Here is a 14,161-nt window from a genome sequence, read left to right as displayed (position 1 = left end):
ACCCCATGATTTACTCATGACTGCCCTCAAGCCATGCTAGATGTATATGACATTCTTCTTGCAGACAGATACAATCAGAGTTATATTAAAAAAATGTCCTGGCTAATTCAAGAGTTATAATGTCAGTGAATGGGAGCCCTAAAAAGTGCATCCATCCATTATAAAAGTGCTCCACACGACTGCAGGGGGTTAATAAAGGCCTTCTGAAGCGAATCGATGGGGTTTTGGAAGAAAAATATCTATATTTAAATAAAAGACAATATCTAGCTTCTGACTTTTAAAGAAAGTGTATCACCTCTGGCAGTTTAAAATGCTTAATCTACGTCCAACGCCATCGTCCGCCAGTTACGCTTCATTTGTAAGTTGAATACGGTCTGGTGAAAAAGATATTTTACTTTATAAAGTTTTAAATATGGATATTTTTCTTACACAAACACATTGATGCGCTTCAGAAGGCCTTTATTATTAAGTGGGGCGTATTGTGACGTACATCCTTGAAATTGATTATTGAAAAAGAAAGGGAAAAAAAGAAAGTTTTGATGGACGGAGGCAGTTTTGAATACAAGCTCACAGAAGATTGTAAGAAAGGGACTTATTGTGTGAAGTCGTCCTGCAGACATCAACAGAGAGAAGTCTGTCTCTTCACTGGAAGATCAAGTTGTGACATTTTGATTGAATAAAATGCTAACTGAAACATGCATTAATTAATCGATCACAATAAGATCTATAACATGCAAAATAGTTTGGGCGATTTCATTTTATGCCGACTTTAAGCACCTCCTTTCAGTAAGCATTTGTCAAAATAAAGAATTATTCTTATTTTGTAGTGAGTAAGTATTTTTTATTAATTATTTAAGGCCAATTTTGCACCTTGGTAGAAAGTGCTTTTTGTAATAGAGCATTGTTTTGTTCTAGAGTGTAACAAAGATACGGCAGAATTTTCTGGCTTAGCGTCAGGAGACCCGCGCTCCATACAGTAACAACCTAATCTGGATGTAGTGTGTATTGTAGCATCACCTGTGGTGTTTGTTCTTTCTTTTCAGAGACATTTGATGTGAAATGAGAGGTCAGGGAGCAGAGAACTCGCCTGCTGTTCTTTTCCTAGTCTGTTGACTTGTTTTCTGTTTTCTCTTCGTCTGCCTTTGTGTCTCCCCATTCAGCATGCTGCTGTTGCTCATGAGCCAAACGTTTGAGATTTGTGTGGATTTTTTCAAGTGTGTAGAAACACGCCGCCTCTATTGCTCTTGTTACTATCTTCTGCCCTCTGCTGGAAAGATCTATCTATCTATCTATCTATCTATCTATCTATCTATCTATCTATCTGTCTGTCTGTCTGTCTGTCTGTCTGTCTGTCTGTCTGTCTGTCTGTCTGTCTGTCTGTCTATCTATCTATCTATCTATCTATCTATCTATCTATCTATCTATCTATCTATCTATCTATCTATCTATCTGTCTGTCTGTCTGTCTGTCTGTCTGTCTGTCTGTCTGTCTGTCTGTCTGTCTGTCTGTCTGTCTGTCTGTCTATCTATCTATCTATCTATCTATCTATCTATCTGTCTATCTGTCTATCTATCTATCTATCTATCTATCTATCTATCTATCTATCTATCTATCTGTCTATCTGTCTATCTGTCTATCTATCTATCTATCTATCTATCTATCTATCTATCTATCTATCTGTCTGTCTGTCTGTCTGTCTCTTTCGCTTTCGCTTTCTCTTTCTCTTTCTCTTTCTCTTTCTCTTTCTCTTTCTCTCTTTCTCTCTTTCTCTCTCTCTCTCTGTCCGTCTGTGAAACATGTTGTTTTATGTATCCAATAGGAAACAATTGTAGAAATAGTTTGAATACTATAACAAGCGTTTTGATGGCCTTGTGGCATTCATGACTGTGTGAGAAGTCACACGGGAAAGAATGTGATTTTAGCTGAAGTTGCTTGCGGTTGCCATCTGCGCTAATACTATGTTGCTCTTGGTTCACGTGGCCTTCAACATGTTCTCTTGATAAAAATAATAAAACACTGAATAATCACTATGTGGGAGAATCGAAATATGCTTTTGACTAATTGGCAGTTGGCCAACCTTACAAAGAGAGCAGGCTAGCCAATGAATGAAGTAACTGTGGAGAACGTGGTGGAGAGATTCCTGTCTATCTGTCTATTGCCAAAAGTTTTGGGACGCCTACCTTTCATGTTGGGTTTAATATGGAGTTGGCCCACCCTTTGCAGCTATAACAGCTTCAACTCTTCTGGGAAGGCTTTCCTCAAGGTTAAGGAGTGTGTTTATGGGAATATTTGACCATTCTTCTAGAAGCACATCTTGTGAGGTCAGGCACTGATGTTGGATGAGAAGGCCTGGCTCTCAGTCTCCGCTCTAATTCATCCCAAAGGTGATCTATCGGGTTGAGCTCAGGACTCTGTGCAGGACAGTCAAGTTCCTCCACACCAAACTCACTCATCCATGCCTTTATGGACCGACGCTCTGTGCTCTTGTGCGCAGTCATGTTGGAACATCCCCAAACTGTTCCCACAAAGTGGGAGCATGAAATTGTCCAAAATGTATTTGTATGCTGAATCATTAATACTTTCTTTCACTGGAACTAATGGGCCAAGCTCAATCCCTGAAAAACAACCCTACACAATAATCCCCCCTCCACCCAACTTTACACTTGACACAATGCAGTCAGGCAAGTACCATTCTCCTGGCAACTGCCAAACCCAGACACGTCCATTAGATTGGCAGACAGAGAAGCGTGATTGGTCACTGGCTTTGCATTGCACTTGGTGATGTAAGGCTTAGATGAGCTGCTCGGCCATTGAAACCCATTCCATGAAGCTCTTCACACACTGATCTTGAGCTAATCTGAAGGCCACAGGAAGTTTGGAGGTCTGTAGCTATTGACTCTGCAGAAATTTAGCGACTTCTGCGCACCTTGCACCTCAGCATGCGCTGACCCCGCTCTGTGATTTTACAGTTGCTGTTGTTACCAATTGCTTCCACGTTGTTATAATAACTATAACAGTTGACCGTGAGATATTTAGTAATGAGGAAATTTGACGAATGGTCTTATTGCAGTCAGAGGTGGCAACCTATCACGGTACCACGCTTGAGTTCACTGAGCTCCTGAGAGTGACCCGTTCTTTTACAGATGTTTGAAAGCGTCTGCATACCTAGTGCTTGATTTTATACACCTGTGCCCATGGAAGTGATAGGAACTCCTGAACTCAATGATTTGGAGGTTATCCCATTCTTCCCATTTCTTTTGGTAATAGAGTCTGTCTGTCTCTGTCTGAAATCTATTAAAAAGTTTGTTCAATATAGAATATTATTAACAAACGAGCACTTGTGAATAAATAGAAATGGTCTTTTCTGATGACAGTAATTTATTATTTTTATATAAAGGGAAAGCTTTATTGAGGGTCCTGCAACTTCTGAACGCTTCAGTGAGGTACAGCAGCAAACAAACCGCTCAGAGCCAATAATGAAGTTTGATTCACTTTGCTCCCATTGAATCTGTTCTTAATGTTTTTATAGATGAGCCTCAGCAACTGCTTGATAGTGGCAAATGGTGGAATCAACTGAACCGAGTAATCAATCAAATCAAAATGCACTCAAATCAAAATTTGATTCAATCAAATCAAAATGTGTAGTCGGAGTAAAATTAACATTAAATATCTTACATTTAAAATGAAATTTAATCCTGAAATCAAATAATGCCATATAACATTTAACAGTTTTTATTTTTACTGAGTTTTTATTGAAATTCAACATTACATGTATCACTTGTATTTCCGATCCGGTCTGTATCATGCTTGTTTACCATACTCAAAATCTCAAAGTATTTATCAGAAAAACACACAAAAAAAGCATGGATCTTTCTTGTACAATATAAGCACTGATTTGTGAAAGTAAAAATGCTAATTATTTCAGTTCATGATTGACCCCCCCCCCGACCCCCCCCCCCCCCCCCCCCCCCGATATTATCCGTTACATTTATTAACAGCTACCAACAGTATATTCATTCAATATTTCTCTTTTCCCCGATTCTTGAGGCATAAATCCAAATTGCCCATTTTTCATGATCCAAACAACTTCCGATGGGTAAAACAAACCTCAATCCAAGTGTGTCATTGACTCAGAAATATGTCAAAAATAAGATGTAAAATGATTGCTGAATGTTTCATGTTGACGTTAAATCATCATACACATCTTCTCTGCCTTCTGTCTGTAGCAGCAGAATTTAAATCCATATGTTGTCTCTGCGTCTGTCCTGCAGTCCCAAATGTCCAGACAGCAGTCGGTCATCATTTCGGTTGTCTGTTTTCTGTCTATTTCTCTCTTTCTCCTCCCCCAGCGGTCACGGCTGGCTGGTCCGGGACACTTCGCCTCCCTGAGTGACAGCGTGTGGGTGCAGGAACGCACAACACCCATCACGTTCCCCGTGTGTGTGTGTGTGTGTGTGTGTGTGTGTGTGTTCACACGCTCACACAATCTCCCACAAAGTCTAATTTTTCATACAAAGGAGATTTTGACTTGCATGAGGGCCTGTGTGTGGCAGGGGGTTGGGAAGGCAGAGGCAGCTCATGCTAATGCAGGCCGTCTCAGGATTAGACCGAGCGTGACAGTGTGGGAAGCTCTCTGTAGGGGCCAGCACATTTAGGAAGAGGAGGTCTGCTCTGAATGTGGAGATGCAGTCAGCCTGAGGGAGTTAAACGCGTCTCCTCCGTCCCCGTCCGCCCGCCCGGCATCCCGTTCGAGCCGAATGGCTGCCACCCGACCAGCATTTGTGAGTGCAGTTTGTTTTGTACCTATCAGCTGCTCTGCTCGCATGACGACTTTGTTTTTTAAAACGGTTGTCAGGTACGTGGGATTTAATGCTGACGTCCACAACTTTCTCAATGGTGCGAGTCTTGGGAGGATCCAAGAATATATTTGCCCTTGTAGAGATGGATGCTTTTGCTCGACACCGTAGATCTTGACGGATCTTTTCTCTTTCAGTTTTTGGTACGTATTCACTGCAAACGAGTGTTGATGCCCGTTTTTAAACCCTCCAAAAATATTGTCAGTTGTCATATTATGATTTTTTTTCATTTCAAAAAAATTAATAAAGTTGTAATGATTAGCAAACAAAACAGACTTCTGTACTGAAATTAACTAAAAGTTTGTTTTTCCAGAACAGTTTTTTTTTTTATGTTTTTGAATTTCTTGCGATGACTGTCGCACATTTCAAAGATTAAAACACAAAACAAACTTTTGTAAATTAATTTTTCTTTTTATTCTGACGAAACAGTGTTTGGTAACATTTTACAGATTGTTTTGTATTTCTCTAAACATTTTGGAATATGAAATGGGCTTTTGTTTGCCATTTGTTTATGGAGATGAATTCATTTTTTTTTTTGGTAAAACAAAAACAAGGGTTTAATGAGGGTTTTATATGATCTGAAATCATATTCCATAAACTTGCTACTAATTATAAGGCTAACTTTGTTTGATTTAATGATTAGCATACACAATTGATATATAAAAATAAGTGTTCACTAAGTGCTTGATATACTCTACCGGTCAAAAGTTTAGAACGGTAAGATTTTTAAAAATGTTTTTAAAGAAGTCTCTTCTGCTCATTAAGGCTGCGTTTATGTTATTAGAAATACAAACAAAAGCTGCAATATTGTGAAATATTATTAAAATATAAAATAACTGTTTTCTATTTGAATATATTTCCAAATGTCATTTATTCCTGTGATCAAAGCTGCATCTTGAGCATCATTTCTCCAGTCTTCAGAGTCACATGATCCTCCAGAAATCACGCTAATGATGATTTACTGCTCAAGAAACATTTATGATTATCATCAATGTTGAAACGGTTGTGTAATTTTTTTTTTTTTTTAGGATTCTTTGATGAATAGAAAGTTCAAAAGAACAGTATTTATCGGAAATAAATAAGCTTTTGTTACAGCACTACCATTTAAATGTTTTTGTATTTGGGAAATAACTTAATACATTTATTTAGCAGGAATGGATTAAATTGATCAAGTGACAGTATAGACATTTATAATGTTGCAAAAGCTTTATATTTCCGATAAATACTGTTCTTTTGAACTTTCTATTCAACAAAGAATCCTAAAAATTACACAACCGTTTCAAAATTGATGATAATCATAAAAGTTTCTTGAGCAGTAAATCATCATTAGAGTGATTTCTGGAGGATCATGTGACTCTGAAGACTGGAGAAATGATGCTCAAGATGCAGCTTTGATCACAGGAATAAATGACATTTGAAAATATATTCAAATAGAAAACAGTTATTTTATATTTTAATAATATTTCACAATATTGCAGCTTTTTTTGTATTTCGAATAACATAAACGCAGCCTTAATGAGCAGAAGAGACTTCTTTAAAAACATTTTAAAAATCGTACCGTTCTAAAACTTTTGACGAGTATTTCTCTAAATAGAAAATGGACCTTCATAAGATGTGCCATTTGTTGCGCTAGAACTTGTTCTCCATTGCTCGCTGTAATTTTAATCTCCCCAAACTGACCAATCTGGCATGTTCAAGCGATTAGCATACTTCCGTAAACAAGATTTGCGTTGTGTTTTGCCAGAACCCCTTTTGGCCAGTGTTTGGGATGTGCCATTGCTCACGGAGAGAGGCTCTCCAGACCTGACGTGGCTCGCGTCTCGTGGTGATTAGCAAACAAAAAACTATTTTGTGTGAAGATTTTCCATTAGTTGTGGAATGATCAGATTTCCGCCTGTGTTTGCTGTGGTCATTTGCATGCTTTAACGATTAGCATACAAAATAGTTACCGGTATGCAAATTAGAAAAGTTCGCCAGTTTACTTTGATTTTGACGTCCTCAAACGGTCTAAAACCTGTGAGATGCGTACATATATTGACGATTTGTGATGTGAAAGTGCAAGTTACGTAGGCTTTTGTTGTGATGGAACACTTTTCACCAGTGTTTGCTATGATTTCAATTCATATTGCTAAAGTTGCTACAAATTGTTAGTCCAAATTTGTAGGCTTTAATTATTAAAGTTAACCAAGTTTCTATGTTTCGATACAAAATGATACTTTAGACCACGTGTTGTTCTCCATCGATTGCTATGAAACTGGCCAGTATGGCATGTTTAAGCGATTAGCATACGAAACAAGATTTGTGTTTGTTGTTCCAGAATAGTTTTTTTGGGCGAGTGTTTGTGATTAAGGGATTGTTAAGGGAGAGAGAGAGGCTCTTCTGGACTGAGCTGATCTGCATTGTTCTGGGTGGACTGGCACCTGTCTTGGCAGGAGTCTTTCTGAGTTTGGACTTGATGAATGGATGGCAGCTTGGCTCTTTTGTGACTGGTTTTTGCCACACGGTCTTGGTCCTTTTGCCCTTTTGTTGGCCCATGCCAGCCTTGCCAGATGCCTGGGGTCTTTGTGTTCTTCTTCAGAATAGATAACTGCAGTGCCAAACTACAAACACACCCCGCGGCTCAGCTATACTTCAGCTGTCGACCTGTGACTCTATCGCGGCCTTTGACTCGACTGTTGTTTGAGGCGTTTACCATGAAGAGGCCCTCACAATGAATCTCTCTCTCTCTCTCTCTCTCTCTCTCTCTCTCTCGCTCTGTGTATGTGTGTGGTTTATCTTAAAAAACTGGCCCTGAGAATCAATACCACTGTTTTGTCTTGTGTGTGTGTGTGTTTTGAACCCGTGGGGATCACAGGCTGGACTCTCTGGTCTGGGCTTATCTTCTCTACTGAGGTGCATTAATTCTGCCTGATGGCCAACTGATGGGAATCTGAATTGTGTTTTCAGTACAATTTTCATATTGAATGAGAGTGGCCTCAGGCTCAAGTGTGTGTGTGTGTGTGTGTATACTGCTTGCTCAGAGGCAAGATCCGTGTTATGTATTCAATTATGTATTTCCTGTTACGCCCTTTGGGTCTGAAGTGGGTCAGTTATTTTATAAGAGAACCACACAAGCCATATTCTCCTAGCCTGCCTCTGCCCTCCTACGTACTTCCGCTCAATTTTCATTTTCCTTCAGTACTACGTCTGGGACTGCGGTGTATTCTTAGGTTTTCTCCGAACAAATTTTTACCGGTACGATCAGCGAACAGAGGGAGTGGCTAAGAACGATGACGTTGATATCATGCGCTAGTTTGAGTTGTAGTTCAGTAATGGCGGCGGAGAAAGATGCGAACGAAACCATTCATTTCGTTGTGGCACCGCTGCCGAATATCCAGAAGTTAAAGCCGGAGCAAGAACAATCTTTGCTGGGGTTTATGGGTGGCCATGATGTTGTGTTTGATTTTCCAACTCGCTTCGTTAGTGGTGAAGGAGTTGCTGAAACCTATTCGGACGGTAACTGTTTCTCGTGGGGTCGGAAGGTATTGCCATCATTTAGGTTAGAGGGGCTACAAGTCAGGGATTTTATTGCCGTCCGATTCCCACCACCCACTTAACAATCCCCGGCTGAGTTACCTACTGCTTTTGACAAACACCAAGGTCATGTGGTGATGTAACAGCTGTCCGAATCACTTCAAAATTCACTCTTTATATCCTTTTTGACCACTGCAGAGCACCGTACGGTTGCTTTGCTGTTATTTGGATGCATTTCTAGACTTTTATTTCTTTAAAATGCTGGCAAGTATTTACAAGAGCAATATATTTCATCACCGCTCAAACAAATTAAAATAAAAGCACTTAAACATTTGAATTGGGCCGTTTTTTACGGCAGAATTTTTTCTTATCATACTAAGCATATGCCATTTTATTTATAGCATACAATAATGTTACGGACCACGTGAGCAGCGCGTTCCTGATCACAAAACTCTCCCGTCCACCATGAATAAATTACAATCCGAATGCTCTTTATCCTATCGCCAAATTTATCCTATGGTTTTTTCACTGAGGTGGCCTGCACATTTATTTTGACGGATTTGGGATAAACAGGCGAAGGGCGCAAACGTCACGACCAAGCGTTAGCGATTGGTTATGGCAGATCCAGTAGTTTTAAACCTCAACAGTTCCCGCCTTCGAGGAAGTAAACCCTTGTCAATGGAGAGTGGCCAGACTCTATGTACAAATGAAATGTACGAGTCAGGTAAGACCAGGCTAATATTCTCCTTGCATATGAGCCGAATCTTAAGTGTCACACTGAAGATCCTACAAACATATCATTAACGCAGACCACTGAGCGCTTCACTGAACAAATGCCGTGTGCACAACAAAAGTGAATTTCATTATTTGCGTGAGTAGATTACATACAAAGTCAATCCAAAGACGCGGTGGGCGATATGAGTGCCACAAACGCCCGGTGTCGCTCAAGCCAATCAGCAGTCCAGTTTGGCAAATCCTGTTGTATCAGAAAATGGAGGAGAGCATTATTAATATACATACTGTATACTTTACTCTGTAGGTTTTTGAATGTAGTATTTATTCCTGTTTTAAATGGCGTAATATTGAGCAGCTACAGTGCTGATCGATCCAATCTCCATTCAGAAAAAACAGCTTATCATTTTATGGACAGGCCTGACAAAACATGAATTCAGACTTTATACAAATCAACATAATTAGTTTCTTTTTAGCATGCTTTTGATCCATCTATTGGATTAAATCACAGCAAAAGCGATAGTCGCACTGTATATTTATTGGTATTGACACACTAATGTTAGACAGATGACAGATGGGAAAACGCTCCACAGCTGATAACCTGTAGTCGGTGTCCATCTGAGAAATCCTGCACTGTAAAGCATAACGCTCAAAATAATCAATTGGGTTGAGTAGGGCCAACTCAAATTAAACAAATTTTTCCCCTTACAAAACTGACACATTTTAAGTAATCTGAATTGTTTCATTGTTTAAAATTTTATGAACTTGTTTCTTTTAATTTAGACAAACTTAAATTTAACTGAAACTGAAACTGTGAGTTCTTTTTCCCAGCATGCTTTGCCATGACACTCAAAAGGGACAGTAAATGCCAAAATGTTTTTGTGTGTGTGTGTGTGTGTGTGTGTGTGTGTGTGTGTGCGTGCGCGTGCGTGCGCGTGCGTGCGCGTGCGTGTGCGTGCGCGTGCGTGCGCGTGCGTGCGTGTGCGTGTGTGCACAAAATTAACGCTAAGTGTGACATTAAGTAGTGTTTAATGTTTTAATATGCTAGTTTAAAAGCGTTTCTGTTGTGTTGGTTTCTGTGGGGTTTCCACATGGTGACGAGTGGAGCATGAGCTTAGTTTGAGAACAGATTAATGTTAAATGCCGTCCTCATTCAGCAAGTGCTACGTTATCCTAATGCTACCAAAGCGTTGTGTAATCAATTAGCAAGGTAACTTAATTAGCTAGTTAAAGCTAGTCAAGTTTCTACTACTAAAAATGTGAAATGACATGATAGTTAAATGTGGGGTAAGTGCTTTCTTAGTAAACCAATGTTAATATTTAAAATCAACAAAACAAACACGCCCCTACCCCAAAACAGTCTCCCCCCTATTTTGATAGCTCCACCTTATTTTATACTTAGCATAAAATAATATATTTCAAAAACATTAGGGCAGTCAGAGCTAGAAGTTTATATTTTAGTACCATTATAGCTGTATTGGTCAGCATGAAATTTGCAGCGGCAGGTTTCTGTAGAATTAAACATCTGTCATTCAAAAGTTCAGCACTTTCCCGCCTGTTATTTGCATGTTTATTAAATATGTTGCCTAATTCGTATGCTCTCTGCTACCACAAAGGTACTGGCCAGCTTGACTGAGCATGTTTTATTATATTAAATCCCATTGCACAGAATTTTGCAGATTGTACGTTTTTCATCGCTCCTATTGTCCCACAGAAGTATTCTTTTGCAACGTACTTCTATTGTTATATTCTCTTTAAAGCTGACTTTTTTTTTTTTTTTTAGGTGTGTGTGTGAGTGTGAGAGCTGTTTTGCAAACACATGCCGCATACTGCACGATGCAAGCTCTTGCTGATGCAGAAAACATTTAATTATTTAGCATTCACTCACTCATTTATTTTCTTTGCATGCAATATTTCTCCGTTTGGTTCATTAATTGAGCCGTGCATAATGTGTGTGTGTGTGTGTGATTATAGCACGTGTTGGCTTATTTGCATGCAGCACTGTTTGTCTGGACTGTGTTTAAACCTGTAGAGCCGTCCTCTGGAGAGCTGAGCGGAGATGCTTGAGGAAGCTCGAGTATGGTCAGGTTTGTTTTCTAAAGCTATGGGATAGTTCACCCAAAAATGAAAATTAGCCCATGATTTACTCCCACTCAAGCCATCCTAGGTGTACATGAGATTCTGCTTTCAGACAAAAACAATCAGAGTAATGTCCAAATCCAAGCTATATAATGGCAGCGAATGGGAGCCCAAAAAAGTGGGCTAGCTTTCGACGGACCGCCTTCTGTATTCAACTTACGGAAAAGCGTAACTGATGCAACAATGAAGACGGATGTAGCGTAAGCGTTTTTAAATGCGAGAGGCGTTGCACTTTCTTCGTGTTGAATATGGAAGGCGGTTTTCCGGAAGCTAGATATTTTACTTTTTAATGTGTTTTAAAGGGATAGTTCATTGTAAAACGATAATTCTGTCATCCTTTACTCACCCTCAAATTGTTTCAAACCTTCTTTCTTCAGCTGAACACAAGGGAAGATATGTTTGAAGAATGTCAGTACCCAAACAGTTAACTGGAGCCATTGACCTCCATAGTATGTTTTTTTCCTGCTATGGAGGTCAATGGCTCTAGTTAACTTTTTGGGTACTGACATTCTTCAAACATATCTTCCCTTGTGTTCAGCTGAAGAAAGAAATTCATACAGGTTTGAAACAACTTGAGGGTGAGTAAAGGATGACAGAATTATCATTTTACAGTGAACTATCCCTTTAATATGGATCGTTTTCCCATTGATTCGCTTCAGAAGGCCTTTATTATCCCCTGGAGCCATGTGGAGCACTTTTATAATGGGTGGATGCACTTTTTTGGGCTTAATTTTGGGCTCCTATTCACTGCCAGTATAAAGCTTGAAAGAGCCAGGACATTATTTAATAAAACTCAGATTGTGTGTTCATCTGATTCTGTCATTTACACTTAGGATGGCTTGAGGGTGAGTAAATCATAGGCTAATGCAAATTTTGGGGTGAACTATCCCTTTAAGACGGAGATTTTCTGATTTGAGGGGCCGTCATAAAAACTTGGACATAATTTCATAAACACTTGGCCTGATATTGGCATTGACTTGCCTCTAGATGACTCTGTTTTCTTGATAATAACCCATATTATAATTGCTGTTCAGTGAAACAGACATGAGACCCTTCCTTAATAAATCCATACAGTGCAGACTTATAATCCAACAGTAGTAACGCGTAATATTGCAGAACTTAATGGTCCTAGAAATAGGTCATTTTTATAATGCAAAATCAGTTTCCTGACAGGCTTTGTGAGATTCCCCCAGTTACGCAAGTGTTCATGTAACGTTTGCTCTGGTTAATTATACTTGATCATTTTTCTGCAGTGAAATATATCACAAGTTTAGACAGACATCAGTTCGTTAATCATCCTAATTTCTTTTCCAGTTGTGTGATAAGGTCAGCAGACACACTGAAGAATACTGATGTAGATAAATATGAAAGACTGCATTTGTGGCAAAGAAAAGTTTGGGTTTGGGGTTAAAATCCAGTTAGCAGTCAGAGCTTTTAGGGTACTTTCACATTTTTTACGCACTTTTGCTGCACACCTGTGTTCGATTGATGTGAATCTGCGAACCGTACACAAGTGCCCATAAAAAGGTTGGTTTGGGGTAACGTCCAGTACGGTAGCGTAAGTGAACCGCTATTGATGACGTGTGATTTTGATAAATCTGTGTCCTCACTCACTTTCTTGACAAGAGTGACCAACAAGTGGTGAATGTACATTTCCTTTCTGCTAGACTGAATGTCTGCAGTACATTAGAAATGGATAGACACAAACATGGTTATATGCTGATGCTTTAAAAACAAACCCAAAGGTTCAAAAACTAAAATATAAAAGTGAAGTGGGCAACGCTTTGTATTTTGCTGCCTTGTCCTATATTGTCATTAAAGGGTTCGTTCACCCAAAAATGAAAATTACCCCATTTCATTTTTGCATTAACGACATAATTAACTTAACATAATTAAGAGTTTATCAAAATGACCCGTTCAAAAGTTTACATACATTAATTCTCTATACTGTGTGTTGTTTCCTGATGATGATGTGTGTGTGTGTGTGTGTGTGATGGTTGTTCTTGAGTCTCTTGTTTGTCTTGAGCAGTTAAACTGACCAACGTTCTTCAGAGAAATCCTCCAGGTCCTGCAAACTCTTCAGTTTTCCAGCATCTTTTGCACATTTGAACCCTCTCCAGCGGTGACTGTATCATTTTGAGATCCATCATTTCAAACTGAGGACGATTGAGGGACTCAAACACAACTATTAAAAAAGGTTCAAACCTTCACTGAAGCTCCAGAAGGAAACACAGCGCATTAAGAGCCAGTGGTGAAATATGGCGTATAGCATGTTAGAGAATCTTTGACAACCTCTTGTGGGGAAAAAAAGATAATATAAGATGATATTTAATGACTCCTGCCACTAGATAGCTCTATATGGAGAATATGAGCTATTCCGCTGGGTCCTAAAGTCAGTTTTTCTTCGGTATGCATTCAGATAAACACATGTAGTTCAATTTTTTTGTTCGAATTTTGAGCATTTTTAGGTTTTTCTATGTATACTAAAGCATTCCATTCCTTATTATGGGTTCAATTTGACGCAAAGGGGGAATAATTTTGTTACTTCCGGGGTTTTTTTAAACCACAAAACTCCTCAAATTCAGGCATTTTTTGTGTGTGTTTGCATTCATGGTTCAATTGCAACAAAAGTCCAAGGGTTTTGGACCACTCAGATGAACTCTCAATTTTTTTATTTTGTTTAAAAATGAGTTTCAGGTCAAAATGTCCTGAGGGAAGGATGAGCTTTGTAACCATAGTTTCTCTATCTATAGAGAGAGAGGGGAAAAAATCCCATGGCAATGATATAACATTATATCAGCAATCATTGACAGACTCGTATGGATTGACCACGAGCCATATCAGAGTGGAAATTGGTAAAAGAGAAGTGAATAGCTGTAGAATCTGCCATTCACGCGCCGTGAGCTCTAACAGATGCGCTG

At 39.1% G+C, this 14,161-nt stretch overlaps 1 protein-coding gene across 1 annotated transcript in view; it reads left to right on the top strand.

The window, feature by feature from the left end:
* Positions 1-4,704: 4,704 nt before the first annotated feature.
* LOC137078978 (ankyrin repeat and SAM domain-containing protein 1A-like) overlaps positions 4,705-14,161 on the top strand; it is a 65,217-nt gene continuing 55,760 nt past the window's right edge. The window contains exon 1 of the mRNA XM_067446856.1: positions 4,705-4,781. Within this exon, the coding sequence (XP_067302957.1) occupies positions 4,758-4,781 (24 nt within the window). The 5' untranslated portion in view covers positions 4,705-4,757. The remainder of the gene's footprint in view (positions 4,782-14,161) is intronic.

Source organism: Pseudorasbora parva, chromosome 6, assembly GCF_024679245.1.
Source record: "Pseudorasbora parva isolate DD20220531a chromosome 6, ASM2467924v1, whole genome shotgun sequence".
NCBI classification, from domain to species: domain Eukaryota; kingdom Metazoa; phylum Chordata; class Actinopteri; order Cypriniformes; family Gobionidae; genus Pseudorasbora; species Pseudorasbora parva.
Note: the sequence above shows the minus strand (reverse complement) of the source record. Positions and strands in the feature narration are given on the sequence as shown.